This window comes from Rhineura floridana, chromosome 3, assembly GCF_030035675.1.
Source record: "Rhineura floridana isolate rRhiFlo1 chromosome 3, rRhiFlo1.hap2, whole genome shotgun sequence".
NCBI classification, from domain to species: domain Eukaryota; kingdom Metazoa; phylum Chordata; class Lepidosauria; order Squamata; family Rhineuridae; genus Rhineura; species Rhineura floridana.
Window position 1 is genome coordinate 215,834,794 of NC_084482.1, and position 27,571 is coordinate 215,862,364.

A 27,571-nucleotide genomic window follows, 5' to 3' on the forward strand; every position below is an offset into this window, starting at 1 on the left:
CTTTTTATTATTATCATTCTTTATTTATAAGTATTACATTTCAGCTTTCCTTCAAAGAGCTCAAGGACGAATTCATGATTCTCTTTTCCCCAATGTTATCCTCACAACAACCCTGTGAAATAGGTTAGGCTGAGAGACAGTGACGGGCCCAAGGTCACACAGTGAGCTTCCTCACTGAGTGGTGATTTTAACCCGGATCTCCCAGGTCCCGGCCAACTTAACAGCCTTCCACCTTATTCCACATTCTGGAAAGAAGTGAATTAAGTGGGGAACGGGGATAATCTTTCCCTAAATGTCTAGAAAATTATGGGAGCCTTTCTTAACAGTCCTGCGCGGCACTTTTAAGACTGTGCAATTCAGGCGGCTATCCTCTACACGCTGATTAGGGACTAATCCCCATGAAATTCAGTGGGGCTTACATCTGAGTAATTTAAGCTTGCCTCATGAACCCACACTGAACACTGACGGCAATTCTGAACCAAGGCAAGACACTTAGGTGCTACATATCTATACTACTGTAAGGTTTAAGTGTCCAGGTTTCTTTGCAAAGGAGGACTGGCAGAAAACCAGACAGGCGGAGCCTACAGCTTCTCTCCTGGCAAAGGAGCAGCAATGACATCAGGGATTCCTTCTGGACCAAAGTAAGACACTTTTCAGTTTAGTTAGTTGCTAGGTAGTAGTACAACTGCAATGCTTAAGTGTCCACAGTAACATTGCAAAGGACGACAACAGGGAACAACCTGGCTATGTCTCTGTGACCTCATTTGGCACGCCTCCATTATCTCCTAGCAACCCTGCCAGGTCCAGTGACCACCACCCACCACTACATTTATGGTTTCTCTCCTACATGAACTCTTTGACAGGAAGCAAGACTTTTCCTGAAGCTGAAGCTCATTCCACATTCCAAGCACTGATACGGCCTCTTCCCACTGTGAATTCATTGATGGGAAATGATGGCACTCTTCTGAACGAAGTTCATTCCACACTCCTGACACTGATAAGGTTTCTGTCCACTGGAAATAGTTTGATGATGATGAAAATTCCTGCTTGCATGAAAGCTTTTCCCACATTCTAAGCATTTATATGGTTTCTCCCCCGTATGAATTCTCTGATGGGATGTAAGACTTTCCTTCCAGCTAAAGCTCTTTCCACATTCCAAGCATTGGTATGGTTTCTCCCCGCTATGAATTCTTTGATGACGGCGGAAGTGTGTGCTTCTATGAAAGGTCTTTCCACATTCCAGGCATTGGTATGGTTTCTCCCCTGTATGAATTCTTTGATGGGAAGTGAGACTGTCCTTCCAGCTATAGCTCTTTCCACATTCCAAGCACTGATATGGCCTCTCCCCTGTATGAATTCTTTGATGGGAAGTGAGACTTCGCTTGGATGTGAAGCTGTGTCCACATTCCAAGCATTGATATGGTTTTGTCCCACTGTGAATTCTCTGATGAGAAGTGAGGTTGGAACTCTGGCTGAAGCTCTTTCCACATTCCAAACATTGATATGGCTTCTCTCCACTGTGAATTCTTTGATGACGACAGTAGTCTGTGCTTCTATTAAAGCTCTTTCCACAATCCAAGCACTGATATGGTTTCTCCTCGGTGTGAATTCTTTGATGGGAACTGAGATTTTTCTTCCAGGTGAAGCTTTTTCCACATTCCAAGCACTGATAGGGTTTCTCCCCGCTGTGAGTTCTTTGATGGGAGCTCTGGCTGAAGCTCTCTCCACACTCCAAATATTTATACGGTTTCCCAACTCTGTGGATATTGTTATGGTCTCCCTTATTCTTGATTTCCAAGTCGTTACCTTCTGCAATGAAGACAAAAACTGATTAGAGTCTTAGGAGGAAATGAAACCCCAAATTATTGAAAAATTCCAGTGAACGCTTGCAACAAAGGAAGAATTGAAGGAACTTAGATGGGAGGCAGATCTTCCCATCTCTGTTACTGGCATTAACTAAGAGCTGGTGTGCTAAGGACTGTTGATGTGGACTGCGGAGCTCACAGTGAAACTCACTGGGTGGCCCTGAGCTAATTGTTTTATGTCTCTCAGCCGAGCCTACTTCACAAGATTGTTGGGCCAATACATGAAATAACAGCCTGCAATTCCTTCTGAACTGTTAGGAGCAATGTAAAGATACAAAGATACAATTTTGATAAAATAAATAGGTTAGGCCCCATTAGTCAATGACAGAGAAGGTCATTTGCGTGGGGAAGGTCACAATTTTATTGATTGATTTATTAAATAAACATTAAATAAATTAATAAAGGAACCCAGGGTGGCAAGGCGGCAGTGTGTGTGTGTGGGGGAAACCTTTGGCCCACAGGTCTAGTTAGAGCCAGCCATTGTCCTAATTTGGCCTGTCAGTTTGTTTTTCCCTAACTTTGATTTCAGAGCATGCACAGAGTTCCTTGCAAAAGGCTGGTTCTCAAAGGGCATTTTTGGGCTCTGGACCAGTTTCCAGCAAGGCAAAAGCCTCACTTGTATCTGAAAATGGTAAAGCCGAACTCTTTTCTGAGATGGATTGTTTTTCGGTGAAGTCACGAAAAACACTCTGTCTCCCATGTCAGTGGTCTGTTTAGCCAATCAATGACTAGTTCCACTTCCTTAACAACTCTGAAACCTACATTTCAAAAGGCAGGGGATGTTCAGGCCATGCTGATCACTGTTTAGAAGGGCATAACTGGAGGAAGCTTATTCAGAGATAAAACAGTAGACAGCTGTCCATTCAAGGTTAACTGCAGGGGGGTTAGTATCCTGGATGCTCTAGGTGGCGCTGTTAAGCTACATCAAAATACTGGGGTTTATCAGATATATATATATCATTGAATTACAAAACAGGTATTATTATTACCCAACAGAGATCCTTACCAAGAGAGGCCACTATCCCACAATTCTCCTCCATGACTTCATTATGCAGAGCTCTCTGGTCAGGATCCAGCATGGCCCACTCCTCATCCATAAAATACACAGCCACATCCTCAAAGGACAATGGACCCTAAAAGAAAAAGGAAACATTTCCTCCGTGTAGACAGCGTGTGCTGTTTTAATGGGATTGTTTCATTGCTCATTTTAATTATGGGTACTTATCTTCCCTAATGCATAAAAATGTAAGAAGTTGTCACACTGCAGGTCATCATGCTGTAGTTTGCTTTGCCACAGACAGGTGGTGCTGCAAACTATAGCACAAACACTTCAGCATTCCATGGTGGCGTCTGGGCCAGGTGCAGAGGGAGAGCAACTGACTGAGGAGGTCAAGTGAGGAGGGTGGCCATGCGGAGTGCGAGCAACCAAGGCGACTAGGTGTCCATGTGAAGGAGTCACCAAGGAGCACAAGCGGACATGATGCCGGGCTAGTGTCAGGTGACCGAGGCGGCAATCAGGGCTGTGCGGTCGGTACATCAAACCTTTGACTCAGACTCATCTATTTTTCTACTGTCCGACTGCGACTCCATCATAAATGGCAAACATATATTAATTTATTAATATTAATAAATTAATATTAATTATTAAAATATTAATTTATTTTGAAGCCTGAGTCGGTACATTTCTACCGACTCCGACTCCACCCCAAATTGCTTCTGACTCTGACTCCACGACTCCGACTTCACAGCCCTGACAGCAACCATGCGCCAATGTCCAGGGCAGCCTTTCCCAACCAGTGTGCCTCCAGATGTTGTTGGACCACAACTCCCATCAGCCTCAGCCAGCATTGCCAATGGTCAGGAAAGATGGGTGTTGTGGTCCAACAACATCTAGAGGCACACTGGTTGGGAAAGGCTGGTCTAGGGTCACTGGGGAGTTGGTCAGGGAGGTGGGGGGTACCTGGTGTTGCCTCTGCCTGGGGTTAGGTGGTCAGGTTGATGGTCAAATCAAGCAGGGGTAGCAGCCCCTAGTATTTTAATATTTATGTAACTGTTCTTTATACTGCATAGAAGGCTATTGTATCCCTAAATGGCATATATATTAATAAACAATATGGCTACTACTAACAAACAATACTAGCTGCATCCAGAAGGCTAGTTAAGGAGGGGTGGCTGGTCATTATTCTCAGGATTTAAACTTTCCTTGAGAGGCCTTCAAAGCACAGAGAAAGAGAGAGAGATTGGTTCAGGCCAAAGGAAGTAAGAACATAAGAACATAAGAAGAGCCTGCTAGATCAGGCCAGTGGCCCATTTAGTTCAGCATCCTGTTCTCACGGTGGCCAACCAGGTGCCCATGGGAAGCCCACACGCAGGACCCGAGTGCAAGTAAGGGGGCGACAGAAGCACCCAGGCTTTCCTCAGTCTCTCCCCCCACTGATTCGCCCCCACACCTGATCCAATTCCACAGCAACTGCTTCCGCTCCACTGCGAAGATGAGACCGCTGAGGAGATCTTGCTGGCATCAGTCCATCACCTGTAAGAGACAACGGTGGTGGGAAGCCAAGATTCAGCAATGCACGTTGAACTACACACAGGCCTTAGAAAATAACTTTATTCAGTGTTTGTATCCATTTTATCTTTCAGTTGCGTGAAAATGCGTTTCTCCCTCTTTGGGCTCCTGGCCAGCAGCCAAAGTGCTGGTCCCCATGTAAAAAGTAGGGGAATGTTGGAAATTAATGCATTTTTGAGCCGGAGGAAAAGGCTGGAGACAAACGTCTTCCTTCAAAAGACTAAAGGAGCTCACAGACGGATTCCAAAATCTACAGAGGGAGACCAAATAGAGATACATCCCATTCATCCATACCCAGCGGCCTCTGTCCGGTGCCCGATCGAGTCCCCTCTGCCTCAAGGAAATTTGTGCCCATTTCTGCCAAGAGATGCTTTACCTAAAACAGTAATGAAGATTCAAAACAGGGAACGGGGAGAATTAGAAAAGGAATAACAGAGGCAAAAAAACACTAAAGGGTTTTGGATAGTAGAGTATTTGGGCATACCCTCCTTCACATTCTGAGCGCCTTTTGACTATCTTGATGAAACCCTCTCACCTGCTGCTCTGCCTGCTTCTTGTCCTCTGCCCAGCTTAGGAGGAAACCTTCGGCCAGGGCTACCGCCTGGGAAGTGGTCTCTGCACCACATTCCCTCACCCAGCTCTCCATCTCCGGTGGAAGGACAGCCAAGAACTGCTCCAGGATCACCAGGTCCAAGATCTCATTCTTTGTGTGCCGCTCTGGCTTCAGCCACTGACGGCAGAGATGGTGGAGTTGGCTGCAAACCTCTCGGGGACCCTCAGCCTCCTTGTAACGGAAATGCCTGAACTGCTGGCGCTGCGCATCTGAGCTGAGGGTGTCCTCCTCACCCAGGACCTTCTTCACAGCTCTTTCCCAGAATCCCCCACTGCTCCCAGTCTTGACGGCATCAGAGCCTCTTCCTGCTTCAGGGCCAGTGGAGCCTTGCTCATCCATCTGCGCTCCAAGGAGGAAGGAACTCTTTCGTCTTCTGCCAATTTCTGTCTGTCCTAATGAAGGGTGGTGCCAATTCCTACAAAGTTGAGACAGTGTTCTGTTATAGAATTACTACTGCACTGTCAGTATAGGAAAAACTTCCCTTATCTACGACCTGGGAGACCAGGGTTCGAATCCCCACACAGCCACGAATCTCGCTGGGTGACCTTGGGCCAGTCACTGCCTCTCAGCCTCAGAGGAAGGCAATGGTAAACCCCCTCTGAATACCGCTTACCATGAAAAGCCAATTCATAGGGTCGCCATAAGTCGGGATCGACTTGAAGTCAGTCCATTTCCATTTTCTCCTAGGAGGAAAGTTAACAAAACAAAACATGCAGGCCACTTTCTAGCCTTGTATTTCTCAAACCGTGGCTAACAGGCCCACTACTGAACCTCAGCAAACTTCTAGTCCAGAGGGATCTTTCCGACTGCCTCTTGCCTTTCCGTGTTTTTAACCAATGAGTGAAGTCAGAGCTGTGATGGAGAGAATGCATTGTTTGGATACCAGGCAACAGACAGGAATCCCCGGGGTCCTGAAGAGCTGCCCTTTCCCCCTCTGATTCAGTGCATTTTTCATCCTTGCTACCTGAACGCATCTTTCCTTTTTGTCTGAGATCAGGAACAAATTATTTTCTGCAAATACATCTACATAGTAATTGTGGGTGAATACTAAAGGAGTCCTCCCCCCCAATGGCAACTGCAAATGCAAAAATCCCCAAAAAAGTCACAAAGAGGTTTAGGCATGTCTCCTGTTGTATAGGACCTAAACTCCAGAGATTCATTAAGAAGTCACAGTACAATGGTATGCATGTCTACATAGAAGTAAGTCTCCCTTTGCTTAATGAGCCCTACTCTCATGTAAATTAAAATGTGTACAGGGTTGCAGCAATCATGTCAGGCCACATGGCTGAAACCTTGAAACTAGATTGCAACGGGGGAGGGGTAGTCCCAGAAAAATGTGGTTCTTTATGGTACAAAGATGCAACAAAGATGTTTAAAGGAAGCAAAATCTGATGCCTTTTGCAGCCACTTTATTCCTATCTGTATATGTGCACAACAGGCTGGTGAGGTAGTGGATAGACCAAGGCAGGCAGAGAGGAAAAAACAAGAATGAGTCAATGGACTTTAAAACATGAAATTGTTGTTGTTGTTGTTTTATTGTTGAAAATAATAATGATAACAACAATTTAGGTTTAAATTCAAATTTAGGCTGGCAGATTGCAGATCTTGGGGGGTTTAAATGTTTAAGCTTTTAATTTTTAATCTCTAATTTTTAGGATTTTGATTATGTCTATATGGAATGTACTTGTGTTTGGTTGTAAGTCACCCAGAGTGGCAGATCAACCTCTGCCAAATGGGCATCTAACAAATCTCATAAATAAATAAATAAATAAATAAATAAATAAATAAATAAATATAACAACAATAATAATATGTTCCACCCTTCCACCCCCAGGGCTGCAAACACTAAAAACACTCAAACATCTTAAAAACAGACTTTAAAATATATTAAAACAAAACATTTTTAAAAACATATTAACATTTATTTTTAAAAAAAGCTTTAAAAACATCTTATAAAGCAATTCCAACATAGACGCAGACTCGGATAAGGTATCTACGTAAAAGGCTTGTTGAAGGAGGAAAATCTTCAGTAAGCGCCAAAAAGGTAAGAGACAGCATCTGTCTAATATTTATAATAATAATAATAATAAAATTTTATTTAGCAGATGCCCATCTGTCCGACTGAATGGACACTCTGGGCGACTTACAATATAAAATACAATATAAAATACAATCTACTCATATACATAATCATCACATTATTAATATCATAACATCTCATCTGAAGACCATCTTACATTAATACAATGTAAAACCTAACCCACCCCAGAGATCCCATAGGCCTGCCTGAAGAGCCAGGTCTTCAAGGTTCGGCGAAAAGTCAGTAGGGAGGGGGCATGCCGAAGGTCAAAGGGAAGTAAGTTCCAGAGGGTGGGGGCCACGATAGAAAAAGCCCTCTCCCTGGTCCGCACCAACCTAGCTGTCTTAGTCGGTGGGACCGAGAGAAGGTCCTGTGAGGCTGATCTTGTTTGGCGGCATATTTGGTGATACTGGAGGCGCTCCTTCAGATAAACTGGGCCGGAACCGTATAGAGTTTTAAAGGTTAAAACCAACACCTTGAATTGGGCCCGGTATACAACTGGCAACCAGTGTAATTCAATCAACACTGGGGTGATGTGATCGCGGCGGCAGGTCTGCTTTATTAAGCGTGCCGCCGTGTTTTGTACCAGCTGGAGTTTCCGGACCGTCTTCAAGGGTAACCCCACGTAGAGCGCATTACAGTAGTCTAATCGAGAGGAGATCAGGGCATGTATCACTCGTGGGAGCAGATGTATGGGAAGATAGGGTCGCAGCCTCTGTACTAGATGAAGTTGGTACCAAGCTGCCCGGCTCACTGCAGAAAGGGTAGGTGCCACTACACTAAAGTCCTTGACCTCCTGATAAGATGGTATCTGCAGAGGCCCCACCTGCAGAGCGTAATGATCAATTGGGTATATAAGGGGCAAGACGATCTTCCAGGAAATTGTACATATATGCTCAAAGAATATTTTGCTGCTTCTTCTCAAGGCTCCGATTGCAGTAAAATACCAGGGCGAAATGTAGCAATCAAAGCATGGTGGGTGGAGACAAGCTAGCTTTCCTGGTTCCCCCACCCCAGTTCAACAGGTTTGTTTACTTTCAGTGGGAGTCTCTCCTGCATTTGATTCCTTCGATTAAAAGACCACTAGGGCTTCTCAGCGGGGCGTTCTAGCCAGTCTCCAAAAATCCCCTCAACATCTCAAGGGTTGCATGTCTCAATAGGCGCATGCCTGTCAGCCAGGAGGCTTGATAACACCCCTGGCCTGATGAATGCTGGGGGCATAAATTCTAATCAAAGTGCAATGGAAAGGAGCACTTCTATCAAGATCAACTCAGTACTGCAGACCTGCTTGAAATCCTCTCTCTCTCTCTCTCTCTCTCTCTCTCTCTCTCTCACACACACACACACACACACACACACCCAACCAGTGTAGCAGAAGGGCCCCACTGGCTTTGCAGAGAGAATGAAAGAGACTTCCCTTCCTGATTTGGGTGGTGCATCTTCCATCTGGAAACCTATATCTTCACTGTGGGAGGTTGTGTGGATCCAGAATTGGCCTCCACAGTCACTTACAGACCCACCGTTAAAGACCTTATCTTGGAAGACAATCTTACTCAGGCACGAGTGATCGCCAATGAATGGTGCAGTGGATCCTGGATGGATCTGATGACCAGGCCCCCTTTTGCACCCTCCAGAGGAGGCCCAAATGTACAAAATAAAGGGGTGGGGGAGAGAGAAACTCACCAGTTATGACAAGGCCCAAAGGGATTTTGGAAGGAAGTGCTTTAGCTCTGGAGGACCCCCCCAGCATCATCCTCCCTCATCATTGTCTCCCTCTCTAGGAATCCAATTTTGTTCATTTTAACCCTTAGAAAACCAAGCAGCAAGAGGGCTGCCTGCAGCTCAATGGCAGAGTACCAGAAGGTCTCAGGTTCAATGCCCCAGGGGTGCTTCCACTTAAAAAGATCTGGTGGCAAGGAAATTGGGGGGGGGTGAGGAAGAGAAGACAAAAGTGCCTCCTGCAAAGTCTCTTCTTTCCCGGCTTCTCATTTTGGGTGGGGTGGGGGTGGAAGGGGCTTTTGTCTCACCGCTGCCTCTGTTGCCCCTTCTGAAGTCCAGTTTGTCTTCCGCTCCCTTTTGTGTATTTGGGTGAGGGGGAGTGCCAGGGCCATGGAGGAGGGGGGGAGGGTGCATGGGGGGCTGTTCACCTGATTCGTTTAACTCATGGCCCTCTCTGTTTCCTGGTCAAGTAAAGAGGGAAGCGGCACTCCACTTCAGGCTCCCATTTGCATGCTGTCATGTGCGGGGCAGCAACAGCGTGCGCGGGCAGAGCCACACCACACATTTAAGCCAGTGTGGTGGAGTGGTTAAGGTGTTGGGACTACGTCCTGGGCAAAGCCTGAAAAAGTTACTTTTTTGAACTACAACTCCCATCACCCCAATCCAGTGGCCATGCTGGCTGGGGTTACTGGGAGTTGTAGTTCAACAAAAGTAACTTTTTCAAGCTCTGGTCCTGGGAGACCAGGGTTCGAATCCCCAGAAAGCCATGAAGCCCACTGGGTGACCTTGGGCCAGTCGCTGCCTCTCAGCCTCATGAAAACCCTATTCATAGGGTCACCATAAATCGGAATCGACTTGAAGGCATATAACAATAAGACCGATGCAGCACTTGCAGTGATAAAGGCCATTTCCCTCTCCGCAAGGAAGATGCTGCGCAGGCAGGCGGGCGGTATGGACGCCCCCGCCCCCTCCTCTCTCAAGAATCTAGGTCCGTTCATTTTAACCCTTAGCATGCTGGGTCACCTCCAGACTCTGCCTCTCTCTCAAAGCAGGAGTCAAAGAGGAATCTTGCCCTGCACACCCAGAGGGGAGTTTTGGCCTCGGGCTGAGACTCCCGACACTTCAGGTTCCCAAACGAACCTGTCAGTACAAGCGGGAAGGGGGTGGGGTGGATACGGACGACAGCAATGCCAAGACCTTGGCTGGAAGACCAAAGAGGTGTTGAGGGAGAACAGCCAACCCCTCCCCCCATTACTCTTGATGTTTCTGCCCCGCACATGACAGCATGCAACCAGGAACCTGAAGTGTAGAGTCGCTTGTCTCTTCTTGGCCAGGAGGCAGGGGAGCAAAGGTGACAAAATATTAGGGCAAAATCGGGGGGCGGGGAGAAAAGGGGCAGGAAATCTTGCAAGTTGCCCCTTTCAAAATCGGAGGGTTTCTCTATGCAGCCCGCCTGCCCTTTGCTTCTTCCTGCGAGTTGTTAATCCTCTTTGTTTTGCTGTCGTTCGTACCGAACCTCACCCCTTGTACTGCCAGATTCGTTTGGGAACGTGAAGTATCAGGAGGAGTCTCGACCAGGCCAGGAGAGGCCACAACTCCCCTCTGGGTGCCCAGCGCCTGATTCCTATTTGGCTCCTGCTCCGAGAGAGACGCAGCGAAAGAGTTGATCCTCCTGTTCAGCATGCGAAGGGTGAAGGTGAACGGAACTAGACTCCTAGAGAGGAAGGGAATCTGGAGGAGGGGGTCCTTGTCCACTGCACAAGCACCTCCCTCCTGCCTCGCTTCTCCCTTGCAGAGGGGGAAATAGCGTTTATCTCTCCCAAACGCTGCATCGGCGCCCCTTGTGAGAACTGGTGAGTCTTCCTCCCTCGCCCCCAATTTTGTGCATTTGGGTGAAGGGGGGGTGTCCCAGGGCCGATTGGGGAGGGTGCCTAGGAGGCCTGCTCAGCTGATCCATCCAGGATCCCCCACAACACCCAAATATGGGAGGGGATCTTCTTCCACTCGCCCCCACCCCCGGTCTGCAAAGCCAGGAGGGCGCCTTTCGGTGTGCATGTGGCATATAAAGTGGATCTGCAACACTGGGTTGTGAGGGTAGCACTGGGAATTGGTTGTGAATCTATGGTACCAAATGCAGGAGAGTCCTGGAGTAAAACTAAACAAACTTGTTGTACTGAAAGGGAATTTGATGATGATGATGATAATAAAACAATTAATTTATATACTGCTTCATCTCCAAGATGGCTTCCAAGCAATTTACAGGTTGAAAACCCGTTACATTTTGTTAAAAAAAACAATAAAATAATATAGAAGACATACTAAAACCGTGTCACCAAAGCATAAATAAACCCCCACCACTGAAATGTACAGGTAAATGAGCCCATGAAAACAGTGCAGATGAACTAGGGGAGGCTAAGGAGGTGCACAAACACCGCCAAACTGGCAGCCTCCTCAGTCAGGACTGCCAGAGCAAAAGGTGGGGGGGGGGGAGGAAGGTGAGAAGGAGGCCAAAGACTTCTGCCTCAGTTTGGGCAGATTGGGGTGATGGTGGTTGGATGTCAGCTGAAGGTGCTAATGGAACCAGGCATCTCTACAGGGTGGAAACGGGGCTTGCAAACCATGGACAATAACCAACCGAGTTAGCGATACGTGAACGTAATTTGGGAGGGCAGCTAGAGGGAGATATGGTTTGTTTTTCTCTGCCCACGACTCTGTAAAACAGGATATGGACAAAGAAAAGAAAGGGAAAGTAAGAGATGGAGAAAGTCCTGATCCAAATAAGCGAAATATTGGGGGAGGGATATGGCGAAGGGTTGGTGTGAGAGCAAGGTGAGTAGCTGTGAGGGGAACAAAACCTCCGCATACAGTAGTAGTGTATCAGATCTCTCATGCAGAAAAGAAATACTTTGTTTTACAGTAAACGATGAAAAATGAATCTAAAGGAACCATGTGAAAGTCAGAGAATGAATTAACTAAGATTTCTTCAGCTGAGTGACAGTCTTTATTTAACTCAACTTCTGTGGAGTTTAATGTAAGCGAAGCTGGAGGAGAAGATGGCAGCAGCAGGCTGGGATCAGAGAGAAACAGAAAGATAGGAAGCTGCCTTAGACTCAGTCAGACCATTGGTCCATCTAGCTGAGTACTGTCATTTGTCAACACTGACTTGCAGCAGAAGACATCCAGCCCAGCCATTCTTGAAGATCTCTGGGATTGTACCTTGGACCTTCTGTAGGAAACACAAGATGCTCCACTACTGAGCCACAGCCCCCAAGGTTCAGAAGGGCTGTGATGTTTTAACATACACTATCTGCTAAAGGAAGACCTCTATACAAGGCCAGCAAGACTCGAGGAATACTAGTGTGATCAGATGAATTAACAAACTGAATAAATGGACACCAAACAATATCTCATTTGCTTTTGCGCCCACAACTCTGTGCTGTTTTGATGAGTGATGTACAATTTCCAGCAAGTGCTATATTCCAAACACAGTTATACCATGTGTCTAATGATAGTCAGATGCTGCACCTTCTAACCCTCAACCAGCCTGAAGGCTTTAATCCATTGCACTCATGTTGAGAAACTTCCTTGCCCCACCCCAAGCAACACTCTCCCCATTTTCTCTTTGAGTACAGTAGGGCCCCCTCTTTACAGCACTTCGCTTTAAGGTGCTTCGCTAATACAGCGGTCTCAATTAGACGCAATTAGACTAAAGCCCGACTCATATGGCGCTTGTTCCGCTTTTACGGTGGTTTTCGGGCATCGCACGCCATTCTATTCAATGAGTTCCACTTTACAGCGGGGGTCCGGGATGTAACCCACCGTATGAGTGGGGCCCTACTGTATCGGTATTCAACAATCTTTCTTTCTGGGAGAAGACCTGGCTGCTAGCTAGACTCATCCACACTTTTCCCACTCCCAACAGTGTAATAATTCTATAACAGAACAATGTCTTGGCTTTGCAGGACTCGGTGGCACCTCTAATGTAGGACAGTGTTGTCCCTGAGACACAAATTGGCAGGAGACGAAGGAGTTCCTTCAGCCCTGTTGGAAGCTTCCTTGGCACACAGATCAAAAAATGGAAGAGGAAGACTCATTTGCCCCTGAAGCAGGAAGAGGCCTCGATGCCATCAAGACTGGGAGCAGTGGGGGATTCTGGGAAAGAACCATGCAGAAGATCTGGAGTGAGGAGGATGCCCTCAGCGCAGATGTGCTGCACCTGCAGTTCAGGCATTTCTACTACCAGGAGGCTGAGAGGCCCAGAGAGGTTTGCAGCCGACTCTACTGGCTCTGCCGTAAGTGGCTGGAGCCAGAACGACAGACGAAGAATGAGATCTTGGACCTGGTAATCCTGGAGCAGTTCTTGGCTGTCCTTCCGCCGGAGATGGAGAGCTGGATCAGAGAATGTGGAGCAGAGAGCAGTTCCCAGGCGGTGGCCCTGGCCGAAGGTTTCCTTCTGAGCCGGGCAGAGGACAAGCAGCAGGCGGAGCAGCAGGTGAGAGCGTTTCATTGAGATAAATTGAAGAGGCTGTGGATGTGAGGGAGGGTATCCCAAAATACTCCAGGAATTGCCCAACTTCTTTGGAAAGCATTCAAGGAAGGATATCCAATATCCCTCAGGTTTGTGTCTCTGTCATTCCTTTTGTAATCCTTCTCCCCATTCCCTATTTTGAATCCTAATTACTCTTTTCAGGGAAAAGACACCATTTTCCTTGAAGCCAAGAAGACTCCATCAGGCACCAGACAGAGGCCACAGGGTAAGGGTGAATGGGATGTATCACAGTTTTGCCTCCCTGTGTCGATTTTGAAATGAATCCATGGGCTCCTTTAATCCTTCAGGGGTAGGCGCTCGTCTCCAGCTTTTCCCAAGGGCTCAAAACTGTGTTTATTTTCAACACTTCACAACTTTATCCACAGGGACCAGCACTTGGATTTGTGTCCAAAGGGGGACTTTTCATGCAACTGAAATATAAAATGGGCACGAACACTGAACAGATAAATACTTTTTCTAAGGCGTGTATGTCTTAAGTTGTCTATCGCTTAACCCCTGAGACAAGCGCATCCTACTGGCTTTCCACCACCTTTCTCTTCCACAGGTGACAAAATGATGCTGGCAAGACCGCCTCAAGTGTCTCTTTCTGGCAGAGGGGAACTAGCTGCTGTGGAAGTGGATCAGGTATGTGGAAGGATCAATGGGGGAGAGAGGCTGAGGGCATCCTGGGTGCCCCTGTCCTCTGCTCACCTCCCTGGACCTGAATGAATTTCTCTCCTTCTCTTTTTTTCTGTCAAAGCTCTATTCAATGAAGGCTGTGAATGCCAAGACGAAGGTTTACATCCCGAGAATAATGACCGGCCAACCCACCTTAACTAGTCTTTTGGATGTAGTTAGCATTTTTTATAATTACTATCAGTATACTTTTACCTACAGGCTTCTAAGCAATTAACGTAAAAGATGGTCTCACACTTCACATACCTGTTAATTGCTGTGCTCTGCAGGTGAGGGCCTCCTGCAGATCCCATCACTGTTCTCTTTTCAGGGCCTAGTGAATGCTGAACTTTTCCAACAAGCCTTTTAAGTTAAGATCTTTATTTCAGAACTGCATCTGTGTTGGAATTGCTTTTAAGTTGCTTGTTTTTAAGATTTTTAAAAATTGTTTTGTTTTATCACTTATTTTCTGGGCTCCGTTTGGGAGGAAGGGCAGGATATCAATTTAATCCTGGGCCAGGATAATAAATATATCTACAAAGTATAAAAAGCAGTTACACTAAGATTAAAATCTAAATATCCACTATTAAAATACACAATAAAACAGTTGCATTAAAAAAGTTTATCTACTACAGCAATCAGGAGCAGATCATCGTTATGCTATCTTTGAGGAAGAAATGTTTCCTTTTCCCTTTAGGGCCCAGTGTCCTTTGAGGATGTGGCTGTGCATTTCACGGAGGAGGAGTGGGCCCTGCTGGATCCTGACCAGAGAGCTCTGCATCAGGAAGTCATGGAGGAGAATTGTTGGATTGTCACATCTCTTGGTAAAGCTCTCTGTTGGGTTACAATATCTATGTTGAAATTCAGTTATTTATGTATGTGATGAATCAAAATATTCTGATGTAGCTCTAGAGCGCCACCTACAGCATCCAGGATTCTAACCCCCCCCCCCCACACACACAGTTAATCTTGAATTGACAGCTATCTAATCTATTAGTCCAGCACTGCTCTTGGGTCCTTCTGCATATTTATTTAATTTATTATTTGATATATATCCCACCCTTCCTCCAAGCGGGAGCCCAGGGCGGCAAACAAAAGCATTAAAAACACTTTAAAACATCATAAAAACAGACTTTAAAATACATTAAAACAAAACATCTTTAAGAATGTTTTAAAAGCTTTCAAGACATCTTAAAAAAAGGTTAAAAACATATTGTTTTTAAAAAAGTTTTAAAACATTTTAAAAAGCATTCCAACACAGACACAGACTGGGATAAGATCTCTACTTAAAAGTCTTGTTGAAAGAGGAAGGTCTTCAGTAGGTGCCGAGAAGATACAGAGATGGCACCTGTCTAATATTTAAGAAATAACATCCTTGAACAGAAATAACATCCTTGGACAGTGGATGATGGGGCCTAAGCTTTTTATTCTGTTGTGCTTAAGTCTTTCCTTTGCTGCTAATAATTCAGAAGAGAACGCTTGTGGTTGTTCCATTTACCTGCACAACCACTTTTTGAAGTAGGCTAGGCGGCGACCGATTGGCCCAAGAACACCCAGTGAGCTCCATCCATGAGCTGGAAGCTGAACCCAGGAATCCACAGCCCGTATTCAACAGTCTGTAGAATGCCAGCTGTCAGTTAATGCCTGTCCACAGAAACAATTCTGTGTTAGGATCCGGCTCCCATCTAAATCCCTTCAGCAAGCTATCAATTGAATTGTTCAATATTTTCAGATTTCATTTACTCCTTAAGGCTCTAATGAGTTTTTGTCTTCATTGCAGAAAGGGGCGACTTGGAAACCAAGAACATGGGAGACAATGACAAAATCCACAGAGTGGAGAAGTCATATAAATATTTAGAGTGTGGAGAGAGCTCCATTCAGAGATCCTATCAAAGAATTGACAATGGGGTGAAACCATATAAATGCATAGAATGTGGAAAGACCTTTAGTCAGAGCGTCCATCTCACTACCCATCAAAAAATTCATACAGCGGAGAAACCGTATCACTGCTTAGAATGTGGAAAGAACTTCACCAGGAAGGAGCGTTTCACTTCCCATCAAAGAATTCATACAGGGGAAAAACCGTATCAGTGCTTGGAATGTGGAAAGAACTTCAGCTGCAAGAGAAATCTCACTGCCCATCAAAGAATTCATACAGGGGAGAAACCATATCATTGCTTGGAATGTGGCAAGAGCTTCAGCTGCAAGGGAAATCTCACTGCCCATCAGCGAATTCATACAGGGGAGAAACCATATCAATGCTTGGAATGTGGAAAGAGCTTCAGTCACAGTTCCCATCTCACAACACATCAAAAAATTCATACAGGGGAAAAACCGTATCAATGCTTGGAATGTGGGAAGAGCTTCATCCAGAGGGAAAGTCTTATTTCCCATGAAAGAATTCATACAGGGAAGAAACCGTATCAATGCTTGGAATGTGGAAAGAGCTTTACCAGAAGCACAAATCTCCATCATCATCAAAGAATTCATGTAGGAGAGACCTTCGGTCAGAGCTCCAATGAAAGAATTCATACTGAGAAACCTCATCAATGCTTGGAATGTGGCAAGAGCTTCAGCTGCAAGGAAAGTCTCACTTCACATCAAAGAATTCATACAGGTGAGAAACCATATCAGTGCTTGGAATGTGGAAAGAGCTTCCGCTGGAAGGAAAACCTCACTACCCATCAAAGAATTCATACAGGGGAGAAACCCTATCAATGCTTGGAATGTGGAAAGCGCTTCAGACAGAGCACCAGTATTACTTCCCACCAAAGAATTCATACAGAGGAGAAACCATATGCGTGCTTGGAATGTGGAAAGAGCTTTAGACACAGTTCCCACCTCACTTCCCATCAAAGAACTCACACAGGAGAGAAACCATATCAGTGCTTGGAATGTGGAAAGAGCTTTAGACACCGTGCCCATCTCACTTCCCATCAAAGAAATCATACAGGGGAGAAACCATATCACTGCTTGGAATGTGGAAAGAGATTTAAGAGAAGCACCGAGTTCCGTCTTCATCAAAGAAGTCACAGTGGGGATAAACCATATCAATGTTCGGAATGTGGAAAGAGCTTCAGCTGTAGGCAAAATTTCACTGCCCATCAAAGAATTCACAGAGGGGAGAAACCGTATCAGTGCCTGGAATGTGGAAAAAGTTTCCGTCACAGCACAACCCTTACTATACATTACAGGAGTCACACAGGAGAGAAACCGTATACGTGCTTGGAATGTGGAAAGAGCTTCAGTCAGAGCTCCCATCTCTCAACTCATCAAAGAATTCACAGTGGAAAGAAACCATATCAGTGCTTGGAATGTGGTAAGAGCTTCAGTCAGAGCAACTCTCTCACTTCCCATCAAAGAATTCACAGTGGGAAGAAACCATATCAGTGCCTGGAATGTGGAAAAAGCTTGAGCTGCAAGAAAAGTCTAATTTCCCATCAACGAATTCATGTTGGAGAGAAAACATAAAAGTACTGGCAACTGGTGATCACTGGACCTGGCAGTGCTGGTAAGAGGTCACGGAGGTATGGCCAGTGATGTGACACAAGTTATAGCCAAGTTGTTCAGGTTTTCTCCCCACCCTTCTCTCTTGCAAAGTTACAGTGGACACTTAAGCGTTGCAGTTCTACAAATAGCACTTAACTGAACTGAAATGTGTCTTATTTTGGTTCAGAAGGGCTCCCTGCTGTCACTGTTACTTCACTGCTAGGACAAAAGTTGTGTGATTTCTGCCTATTCTTGTTCTGTTCCCATCCTCCTTTGCAAAGGAACAGTGGACACCTAAATATTACTGTTGTATAAATACTTACCATCTAAGTGTGTCACCTTGGTTCAGAATTGCTGTCACGATTTCTAGTGTGGATTCATGCCCCAATGACTGTACATTTCTCAGAAGTAAGCCTCACTGATTTCCTGCCTCTGATTTTGAATTGGGGGAGGTATGTGTGTTTGACCAGATTTGAAATCATGAAAAAAGACCAACCTAAAACTCCCAAGTCACTGTCTCTTAGCCTAATCTACCTCCCAGAGTTATTGTGAGGTAACATTGGGAAAAGGAGACCTATGAAATGAATGCCCCCTTGTGCTTCTTGGAGGAAAGGTGGAATGGATATAAATGTAATCCTGATAAATAAGGAAAATAAAAATAAAGTCCTTCTCTAACCTGCCTGTCTCTGATTTTGAACTGGTGGAGAGCAGGTTTGGAATCATAAAAAACCCAACCAAAAAACAAAAGGAAAAAGTGTTACAAAATTGAGGGCTCTGATGGATGATATCTCTGAGTCCCCTTCCAGCCCATATCCTATCTGGGAATTGGGATCAGCAGAAAAAGAACCCTGCTCTACTAGTCAGGCTAATTCCATTAATAAATTAATGGATTGAGCCACGTCTGCTAAGTACCCCCATTAACAAGTGTAAGAATTGAGCAAGAAAGCAATGTGAGCCATTAAGAACTCATTCAAGAGAGAGCCCCAATGCCAACACCAAGGAATTAATTTGTTTGTGTTACTGCAGGAACTGTAGAGCTATGGGCCTTGGGAAACAAGGTCTGATGGACTGTTAATGCTGAGAACGCCTCCATCTTAAGCTCAGTTTGTATATATATGAAAATAAACCAGAAATCCTATAAGACACCATAGTCTCTACCTTCATTCCAAGGAAACAAAACCCTGGTTAAGCACCGGCACCCCTGGAAGTCTTGCACGGCTTGGAAATTGCGGTGCGTGCAACAAATGAATCTGGAACACAACCAGGACAGTCAGGCCTATCAATATTGGACTTTACAGGTAGGTCCTCAGCAAATCCAGTGTGTGGCTGTCTGCTGGGATGGGCATGCCCGGGTGAGGTATGCAAGCTGAGCGCAACCCACATTCCCATATTGCATATAGGTTCCGCACACAGAATTCTAATCTGAACCATCCCCTCCACCATCCTACCGTTTGCCAAAGTGCTTGTAGTCTTTTACACACACAAAAACCTGGCAAAGTGGATCATGGTGCACTTTTAGCAAAGTAACAAAAAGGACAGTAGCAGCACTTTAAAGACTAACCATCGTATTATGGCCTAAGCTTTCTTGGGCTATAGCCCAGTTCATCAGATGCATCTTTCTTGATACTCCATGCAAGTTGACCTAATAGTACATCTGCTCACCTCTAAAGAGCTAGGCCTCATTTCATCACCTGTGAGATAGAAAGGAGGTAGGAGCCCAGTAGCACTTGCTTGTCTCAGAGATAAAGTGCATGCTGACATCGCAAACCATCTCATCCATTGTACACATTTTGGTTCTTCCCACACACTATAGTTTAGTTGTGTGAAAGAACAATTCTCCCTATTTTGGCTCTTGGCCAGAAATCCAAGTAGTGATTTAAATCCTCAAGTGTTGAAAATACGTTCATTGTTGAACTGCAGAAAAGGCTGCAGAGAAGCATCTCCCACCACTAAAGAATCAGGAGAACATAAATTTCTGAACCTTATAAATCTCTGGCAAAATCAATAAGAGAGAGATCAAATCAATTCTTACTGAGTGAAGTGGCATGTCTGTCACTCTCCTGACAGGGGACTCTCTCTGGGGTCCAACGGAGTCTTCCGTGACTCAAGGGCATCAGTGACCACTTGTGCAAACAGACCCTTGACCTGCAAAAACAAGGAGGATATCAAAGCCGGTGAACTGAGAAAAGGCTTAGAAAAGGCATGCGAGAGGCAAAGGTCCTTGGGGAGCTTGGGACATTCCTCCGTGGAAGATTTGCAGAAAGGTTTTGACAATTACAGAATGTTTTAAGTTCTTGCCCCTTACATCCTGAGCCCCTTGGAAGTACCAGGATGAAACTCTCTCTCACCTGCTGCTCTGCCTGCTTCTTCTCCTCTGCCTGGCTCTGGAGGAAACCTTCGGCCAGGGCCACCGCCTGGGAAGTGGTCTGTGGTTCACACTCTCTAACCCAGTTCTCATTGTCTTCTGGGAGAACGATCAGGAACTGCTCCAGGATCACCAGGTCCAAGATGTCATTCTTTATGTGGTGCTCTGGCTTCAGCCACCGACAGCAGAGGTTGTGGAGTCGGCTGCAAGCCTCTCGGGGCCCTTTGGTCACCTGGTAGCAGAACTGCCTGAAATGCTGGCGCTGTACATCTGAGCAGAAGGCGTCCTCCTTACCCAGGATCTTCTGCACTGTTCTTTCCCAGAATTCCCCAGGACTGCCAGCAAGGATGATATCTGGACCTCTTGTTGCTTCAGGACCAGCTGAGTCCTGGTCTTCCATCTTGGATTACTGTTCCAAGGTATCTCCAACCCGGCCCAAGAGATTCCTCCCTCTTCTGCCAAAGTCTGCCCTTACTGGAGGTGCCACCTGTAGGAAATTCAACAGCAGAGACCATTCAGTTTGTAACGTATAGTTTAATTCTGTTATTAGTACAATAGCCAACCAAAGGCTGTACTAATTGGGGGTACTACCAAGGCCGGCAAAACCAAAGCATCATTTGGTGAGTGCATTATAACAGTCTGGTCATCTACGAGAACGAAAGGCAGCTAAGACACAAAGAAAAATGGAAGACTTGTGAGTTTCCTTCATGCGAAGTCCATGGATTAAAACCTTCAGTCTGGGTGAGAACCAAATGGTGCAATATCCCTCCCGGTGGTCCACCCCTTAGAGCTGATGGGAGCATAAGAAGAGCCTGGCTGCTGGATCAGATGAAAGGCCCATGTAGTCCACAATCCTGTTCTCACAGGGGCCAATTGGATGTCCCACTTGCAAGCGCAACGGTGTCCCAGACCTCAGCTGATCTGGCTAAATGGATCACTGTGTATGCATGCCATGTGGAAGCAAGGAGAAGCAACCAGAAGGGCATCCATATTGCCAGGGAGATTGTCATGAACATTGTTAATGATGCTGGCATGAACTTTATGCTCAATGTGAATATGGTGGGAGAGTGTGAAATTTATCAGTGCACTGCTTCCTTCAAAACATTCCGTGGAGGCCTTAATGCTGAGTTATATTTTGACTTTCATCCAGGAAGCCTGGCAGAGAACCTTCCTTAGATAATGAATGGAGTCAATGAGAGAGACACAGTTCAGGGGGGTGAAGTCGGAGGAGAGAAAAAGGATCTTCTTTTGCACTGATTTTTTGAGAGTGTGCGCTTGCCTGTTTTGAAGTCCAAATGGAATTTGGTTAGACAGAGGGAAGTGGATTTTTAAAATTATATTTATTATATTTTTAAAACAGCTAAAGATAATGGACTTACTGTTTTTATAAATCTTGTCATCAAGAGATTGATATCTGTTTTTGTCAAGAATAAAAGAGTGTAACTAGAAGAACCTCAAACCTTATTTTCTCTATGGGTGCTCTGCAAAGAGCCACCTAACTGGGTTGGATCTTGATTGCTTTGGGAAGTCTGAGGCACCCATGTCTGGTACGGGGCCTCTCAAGTTACAGCATAAAGGTTTTTCACCCATTTAGGAGATCAAACCTCGCACAGCAGCATTCCACCCTCTCGTGATTCCCGGCAACTGGTCTTCAGAGGCAATCCTCAGCTAGACAGACAGATGGTCTGATTCAGCTTAAGGGAGCTTCCTACGTCCTAAATCAGCCTTCTCTGTGGGAGTTGTAGCCCCCACAAGAACAGCCCTGCTAGATCAGAGTAGATGGGAAGCCTGAAGCAACGCTTACATTTCCAGCTAAACCATCCCTCCCCCCTTTATTTAGATGTATATCTAATTGTTGGTTTAATTAAAAAAACTAATCTGAATCTGCTGCTGTGCAGTATACTTCCTCTACACGTGGAGGCTACACTTTTCTCACAGCTAACAAGCTGCCTTGCTGGGGATTCACCAGGGGCAGCCTCCTGTTCCTGCCAGTACGGATACTGGTTTCCAGGTCGGACTTCCGAGGAAACCACTAGCTTCCCATCCGAGTCAGGAGCTGGGATCCACCACCTGCGCTCCGCGGAGGCATAGTGGTTAAAGAGTTTGACTATGACCTGGGAGACCAGGGTTCGAATCCCCACATAGCCATGAAGCTCACTGGGTGACCTTGGGCCAGGCACTGCCTCTCAGCCTGAGAGGAAGGCAATGGTAAAACCACCTCTGAATACCGTTTACCATGACAACCCTGTTCATGGGGTCAACATAAGTCAGGATTGACTTGAAGGCAGTACATTTCCATTTCCATCAATGATGATCAATGGGACCCTCCACCTTCCCAATCAGAAGCGCTGCCCCCTTTTTCTCCCTGTCTGCTGGCTGGTCTCCCCCCTCACTTTTGCTTTTCCTAGGCACCCCCCAAGGCACCCCAAAGCCCAACGGGAGGCTCACTCGATCCCAGAAGGGAAGCGCCAAACTCCTCCCCTCGTCTGCGAGGCTCTGCCGGGAGAGGCTTCCCGGAATGGGCCCGGGGCACGAGAAGGCGCAAAGGCGTCTTCCTCCGCGGCTGGCTAAACCTGGCCCAGGCGCAGAGCGGCTCGCTCTTCCGACCCTCTGAAAAGGGGGAGATCGGCCGGGGGAGATTCCTCGGCAAGGAGACGAAGGAAGCCGGGAGGAAAAGGTGGATCGGAGGGAAGCTGTGGGGAGGGGAAGCGGAGGGGAGGGGAGGGGAAGACGCCTCCAGCGTCCCCTTGCAGCCCCCGAGGGAGTCTCCCCGCCGTGCAAATGCAGAGCGAAGCCCAAACCGCGTGTGAAGGCAGATTGACTATGCACGAGTGTATACCTGCATGTGGGGTCTTGGGCTTAGTTTTGCTCTGGCACGTGCGGATCCAGCCTTGCAATATGGAGGCCTTCTTTTTCTTCCAAAGGGATTTGCAACCCAGAACATTTAGCGGAGAGACCCCACCAGGGTGCTCCTCTTGTTATTCACCGGCGTGTCCCCTAAACTGAAATCCCAAGGAACCCGCTGGCTCCTGAAAACGCCCCGCTCACGCGTCCAAGGCCTGGTGGGTCACAGAGGAGCTTCCGACTCCCGCACAAGAGAGCGTGCGAATGGCAACCCTAAATGTAGAGTCGCTTGTCTCTTTGCTTGGTCCAGAGGGAGCAATGAGCTGAAAAAGGGGGGGGAGACAAGGGGCAGGAAATTCTCCAAGTTGCCCTTCCAGCATCGGAGGGCTTCTGCCTGCAGCCCAATGCAAAGGGGGCACCCAGAGTCCACAGCCCCCCTTGCAGAGTTCCCTGCCAGGGCCGGCTCTAGTCTTTACCATTGCCCTTAATGACACACGTGCGTGCTACGCGCACACATCTCTGCCATCAACTAAGATGGCGGCAGCGGCTTCAGTACCTTAGGAAAGCTACGGCCGCCATCTTTATTAAGGGCAATGCTAAAAAGCTGGCTGACAGGTAAGTTGGGGGGCGGATTGCAGAAGGGGAGCGGAGGGCCCTCAGGGGCTCCTGTAACTCCGGGGGCCTTGGGCCAGTGCCCAACCTGGCCGCTCTTTAGAACCGGCCCTGTTCCTTGCCTCCCTCTCCATAAGCGCGCCTGGAGAGGGCGGGGATTTGGGGAGGAGAAGAACTGGGGCGGGATCCCCTGGAGCCAGAGCGCTCCCTCTCTCCAGATCCTTCCCAGCCGGCTTCTCACGTGTGGAGGGAGAAAGGGCCTTTATCTCCCCCAAGCGCTGAAATCCGGTGAGTCTGCCTACCCCGCCCCATTCTGCGCCTTTGAGGGGATTCCCAGGACCGCAGCGGGAGGGTACGTAGGAAGGCTGTTCAGTCTATCCATCCAGGATCCACCACAACGCCCAAATCGGGGAGCGCATCTTCGCTCTTCCTCGCTGCACAGCCAGGAGGATGGGAGGATTTAAAGTTCGCTTGCGACGCTGAGTTCATTCCTTTGCACTTTAATTAGGATTTATGCCCCCACCTTGGATCAGGCAGTGGTGCTGTCCCTCCTGGCAGACCCGCAAGCGCCCATTCAGACATGCAACCCCTAAGATGCTGAGGGGATCTTTGGGGACTGGATAGAAAGCACGCTGAGAACTGCTGGCGGCCTTTCAATCAAAAGCAGGAGGCCTTGTGGGGAAGTAAACAAAAGTGTTGTATTGAACGGAAATGAAAACTAAAGAGATGATCTGTTTATATACCAATAACTTGCAAAGATGGCTTTTAAGCAGTTTACAAAAAACTACAATTACAATTACAAAAAAATAGGTCAAAGTTAATGAAAATAACATAAAATACATAATGAAAAAATAAAATCAAAAGAAAAACAAGAAATATTGACAATGGAAATGTGCAGTAAAACAAACCCATTAAAATAGAACAGATTAAGAGAGAAATTCAAACCACACAGGTTTGACGTACAGGCATTTGGACTGAAGCTTAAAGTGTGAATAGAAGCAGGTATCTATAGGGTGAAAATGGAACTTACAAACCATAGACGATAACCGTTCTGGTTAGTGATATGTGAATATAATTTTGGAGGGCAGCTGGAGGGAGATACGGTTTGTTTTTCTCTGGCCAACGACTCTGTAAAACAGGATATGGACAAAGAAAAGAAAGTAAGAGATGGAGAAAGTCCTGATCCAATTAAGCAAAATCCTGGGGCAGGGATATGGCAAAGGGTTGGCAAGGTGAGTAGCTGAGAGGGGAACAAAACCTCCACATACAGAAGCAGTATATCAGATCTCAGATGAAGGAAAGAAATATTTTGTTTTACAGTAAACAATGAAAAATGAGTCTAAAGGAACCATGTGAAAGTCAGAGAATGAATCAACTAAGATTTCTTCAGCTGAGTGACAGCCTTTATTTAACCCAACTTCTGTGGAGTTTAATGTAAGCGAGGCTGGAGGAGAAGAGGGCAGCAATAGATTGGAGTCTAGAGAGGAACAAGGTTGAGAAGGGCTGTGGCTGGGAGCTTTGAGTGAAGAAGGGACGAGGGCTCAATGGAATGCCGAGGGGGTGCCCAGCAGAGAAGGAGGGACAGACCAGTGCGGCAGATGCTGCATCTTGTGACCCTCTCCTAGACTGAAGAATTTAATTCATGGTGCTTACATGGAGGAAGATTTCCCCCCCTCCCCCCAGCATTCATCAGGCTTTCCTTTCTGGGGAAGACCTGGTGGTTAGCCAAACTCATCCCCACTTTTTCCTGTCCTCAGTGTGTAATGATGCTATAACAGAGCAATGTCTTGGCTTTGCAGGACCTGGTAGCTCCTCTGATTAGGACAGTGTTAGCCTTGAGGCAGAAATTGGCACAGGACGAAGGAGTTCCTTCAGCCCTGTTGGAGGCTTTTGTAAGATGGAGGGGGACGTCTCATCTGGCCCTGAAGCAGGAAGAGGCCCTGATGTCATCGCGACTGGGAGCAGTGGGGGATTCTGGGAAAGAACCATGCAGAAGGCCCTGGGTGAGGAGGATGCCCTCAACTCAGATGCACAGCGCCAGCAGTTCAGGCATCTTGGCTACCAGGAGGCCGAGGACCCCCGAGAGGTTTGCAACAAACTCCACCATCTCTGCCGTCGGTGGCTGAAGCCAGAGCGACACACAAAGGCTGAGATGCTGGACCTGGTGATCCTGGAGCAGTTCCTGGCTGTCCTTCCGCCGGAGATGGAGAGCTGGATCAGAGAATGTGGAGCGGAGACCACTTCCCAGGCGGTGGCCCTGGCTGAAGGTTTCCTCCTGAGCCAGGCAAAGAAGCAGGAAGAGCAGCAGGTGAGGGCATTTTCATTGTAAATCCCACGGCCCAAGAATGTGAGGGAGGGTATCCCAGAATTCTCGACTAATCAGCCAACCTTTTTTGGAAAGCACCCAAGGAAGGTTATCCGATAACCCTCTGGGTTTGTATCTCTGTCATTCCTTTTCTAATCCTTCTCCCCTTTCCCTGTTTTGAACCTTCATGACTGTTTCAGGGAGAGGACCTCTTTGCAGAAACCAGCTCCGATATCCTTCAAGCCAAGAACACTCCATTGGACACCAGACGGAGGCCGCTGGGTAAGGAAGAATGGGGTGTCCTACACTTTTGTCTCCCTCTGTGAATTTTGAAATCAATCCACTGGCTCTTGTAACCTTTGGGGGAGAAGACGTTTGTCTGCAGCCTTTTCCACAGCTCAGAAAATGACCCTATTCACAAAATGGGACAACTTTATACATGGGGGACAAGCACCCTCAAAGGAGGTGAGAGGAGTTTTCATGCAAGGGAAACATAAAAGAGGCACAGACGCTAAACAGATAAAGAGTTTTTCTGAGGCCTATGTGTAGTCAAGTCATGCATTGCTTAAGGCCACCAACTATGTCTCTCACAGGTGATGGAAGGACGCCGGCGAGATCTCCTCCGCTGTCTGTTCTTTCTGGCAGAGAGGAGGGAGCTGCCGAGAAAGCGGCTCAGGTAGGGGGACAAATCATTGGGGGAAGAGAGGCTGGGGGCAGCCTGGGTGCCTTTGTCTCTTGCTCACCTCCCTGGGCCTGAATGAATTTCTCTCCTTCCCTTTGCTTCTGTCAAAGCTCTCTTTAATGTGGTTTACATCCCGAGAATAATGACCAGCCCACTCACTTTAACTAGTCTTTTGGATGTAGCTAGCATTTTTTATGATTATTCTCAGTTTACCTTTACATATACCGCTTAATAATAGGCTTCGAAGCAATTCACGTAAAAGATGGTCTCACACTTGACATACCCTGTTAATCACTGAGGGCCTCCTGCAGATCCCATCTCATCAGGAGGTGCGTTCCACACGACACAGGAATCAGGCCTTTACTGTTACATTATCTTCCCTTTGAAATTCCCCTCCCTTATATATGAGACAGGTGCTGTCACTGTCCTCTTTTCAGTGCCTACTGAACGCTGAACTTTTCCAACAAGCCTTTTAAGTTAAGATCTTTATTTCAGAACTGCATCTGTGTTGGAATTGCTTTTAAAATTCTTGTTTTTAAGATTTTTAAAAATTGTTTTGTTTTATCATTTGTTTTCTGGGCTCCGTTTGGGAGGGAGGGCAGGATATCAGTTTAATAAATAAATCTATAAAGTATAAAAAGCAGTTACACTAAGGTTAAAATATAAACATCCAGTATTAAAATGCACAATAAAACAGTTGCATTAAACAAGATTATCTACTACAGCAATCAGGATCAGATCATCGTTATGCTATCTTTGAGGAGGATATGTTTCCTTTTTCCTTTAGGGTCCAGTGCCCTTTGAGGATGTGGCCGTGCATTTCACAGAGGAGGAGTGGGCCCTGCTGGATCCTGACCAGAGAGCGCTGCATCAGGAAGTCATGGAGGAGAACTGTTGGATTGTCACATCTCTTGGTACAGCTCTCTGTTGGGTTACAATATCTATGTTGAAATTCAGTTATTTATATATGTGATGAATCAAAATATTCTGATGTAGCTCTAGAGCGCCACCTACAGCATCCAGGATTCTAACCCCCCTGCAGTTAACCTTGAACTGACAGCTATCTACTCTGTTAATCCAGGGCTGGCCTTGCAGCCTTCTGCATATTTTATTTATTTATTATTTGATTTATATCCTGCCCTTCCTCCCAGCAGGAGCCCAGGGTGGCAAACAAAAGCACTAAAAACACTTTAAAACATTGTAAAAAACAATAAAATATTTTTAA

General features: G+C 46.5%; 2 protein-coding genes and 1 pseudogene across 9 annotated transcripts; 2 read left to right on the forward strand and 1 right to left on the reverse strand.

The window, feature by feature from the left end:
- On the reverse strand, positions 1-23,250 carry LOC133381606 (zinc finger protein 3-like). 7 transcript variants are annotated; one of them, XM_061620940.1, is made up of 8 exons: positions 22,743-23,250; positions 19,887-20,390; positions 19,571-19,683; positions 4,970-5,462; positions 4,729-4,810; positions 4,316-4,398; positions 2,872-2,998; positions 1-1,809 (listed from the first exon to the last, which is right to left on the reverse strand). In XM_061620940.1, the coding sequence occupies exons 4-8, from the start codon at positions 5,384-5,386 to the stop codon at positions 938-940; spliced, it is 1,581 nt and encodes a 526-aa protein (XP_061476924.1). In that variant the 5' UTR covers positions 5,387-5,462; positions 19,571-19,683; positions 19,887-20,390; positions 22,743-23,250; the 3' UTR covers positions 1-937. The 7 variants fall into 7 exon arrangements, with proteins under 7 accessions (XP_061476924.1, XP_061476928.1, XP_061476927.1 ...); XM_061620944.1 differs by lacking the exon at positions 22,743-23,250 and adding an exon at positions 22,352-22,450; XM_061620943.1 differs by lacking the exons at positions 19,571-19,683; positions 19,887-20,390; positions 22,743-23,250 and adding exons at positions 5,661-5,730; positions 9,275-9,294.
- LOC133381578 (zinc finger protein 260-like) lies at positions 10,009-18,213 on the forward strand. 2 transcript variants are annotated; one of them, XM_061620873.1, is made up of 7 exons: positions 10,009-10,197; positions 10,383-10,699; positions 12,809-13,338; positions 13,537-13,600; positions 13,940-14,019; positions 14,747-14,873; positions 15,830-18,213. In XM_061620873.1, exons 3-7 carry the CDS (start codon positions 12,922-12,924, stop codon positions 17,518-17,520), a joined length of 2,379 nt encoding a protein of 792 aa, XP_061476857.1. In that variant the 5' UTR covers positions 10,009-10,197; positions 10,383-10,699; positions 12,809-12,921; the 3' UTR covers positions 17,521-18,213. The 2 variants fall into 2 exon arrangements, with proteins under 2 accessions (XP_061476857.1, XP_061476856.1); XM_061620872.1 differs by having other exon boundaries at positions 10,009-10,699.
- The window catches only part of LOC133381638 (zinc finger protein 850-like), a 20,713-nt pseudogene continuing 15,546 nt past the window's right edge, over positions 22,405-27,571 (forward strand).

Excerpts from the sequence above, each read along its gene's own strand:
- LOC133381606 (XM_061620940.1), bottom strand. The coding sequence starts at position 5,386 with ATGGATGAGCAAGGCTCCACTGGCCCTGAAGCAGGAAGAGGCTCTGAT. Across the intron at positions 2,999-4,315 it reads TTGCTGTGGAATTGGATCAG|GGTCCATTGTCCTTTGAGGA; the intron begins GTGTGGGGGCGA and ends TTTTTCTTTTAG. Across the intron at positions 1,810-2,871 it reads TGGGATAGTGGCCTCTCTTG|AAGGTAACGACTTGGAAATC; the intron begins GTAAGGATCTCT and ends TCTTCATTGCAG.
- LOC133381578 (XM_061620872.1), top strand. The coding sequence starts at position 12,922 with ATGGAAGAGGAAGACTCATTTGCCCCTGAAGCAGGAAGAGGCCTCGAT. Across the intron at positions 13,339-13,536 it reads AGCAGCAGGCGGAGCAGCAG|GGAAAAGACACCATTTTCCT; the intron begins GTGAGAGCGTTT and ends TACTCTTTTCAG. Across the intron at positions 13,601-13,939 it reads CACCAGACAGAGGCCACAGG|GTGACAAAATGATGCTGGCA; the intron begins GTAAGGGTGAAT and ends TCTCTTCCACAG.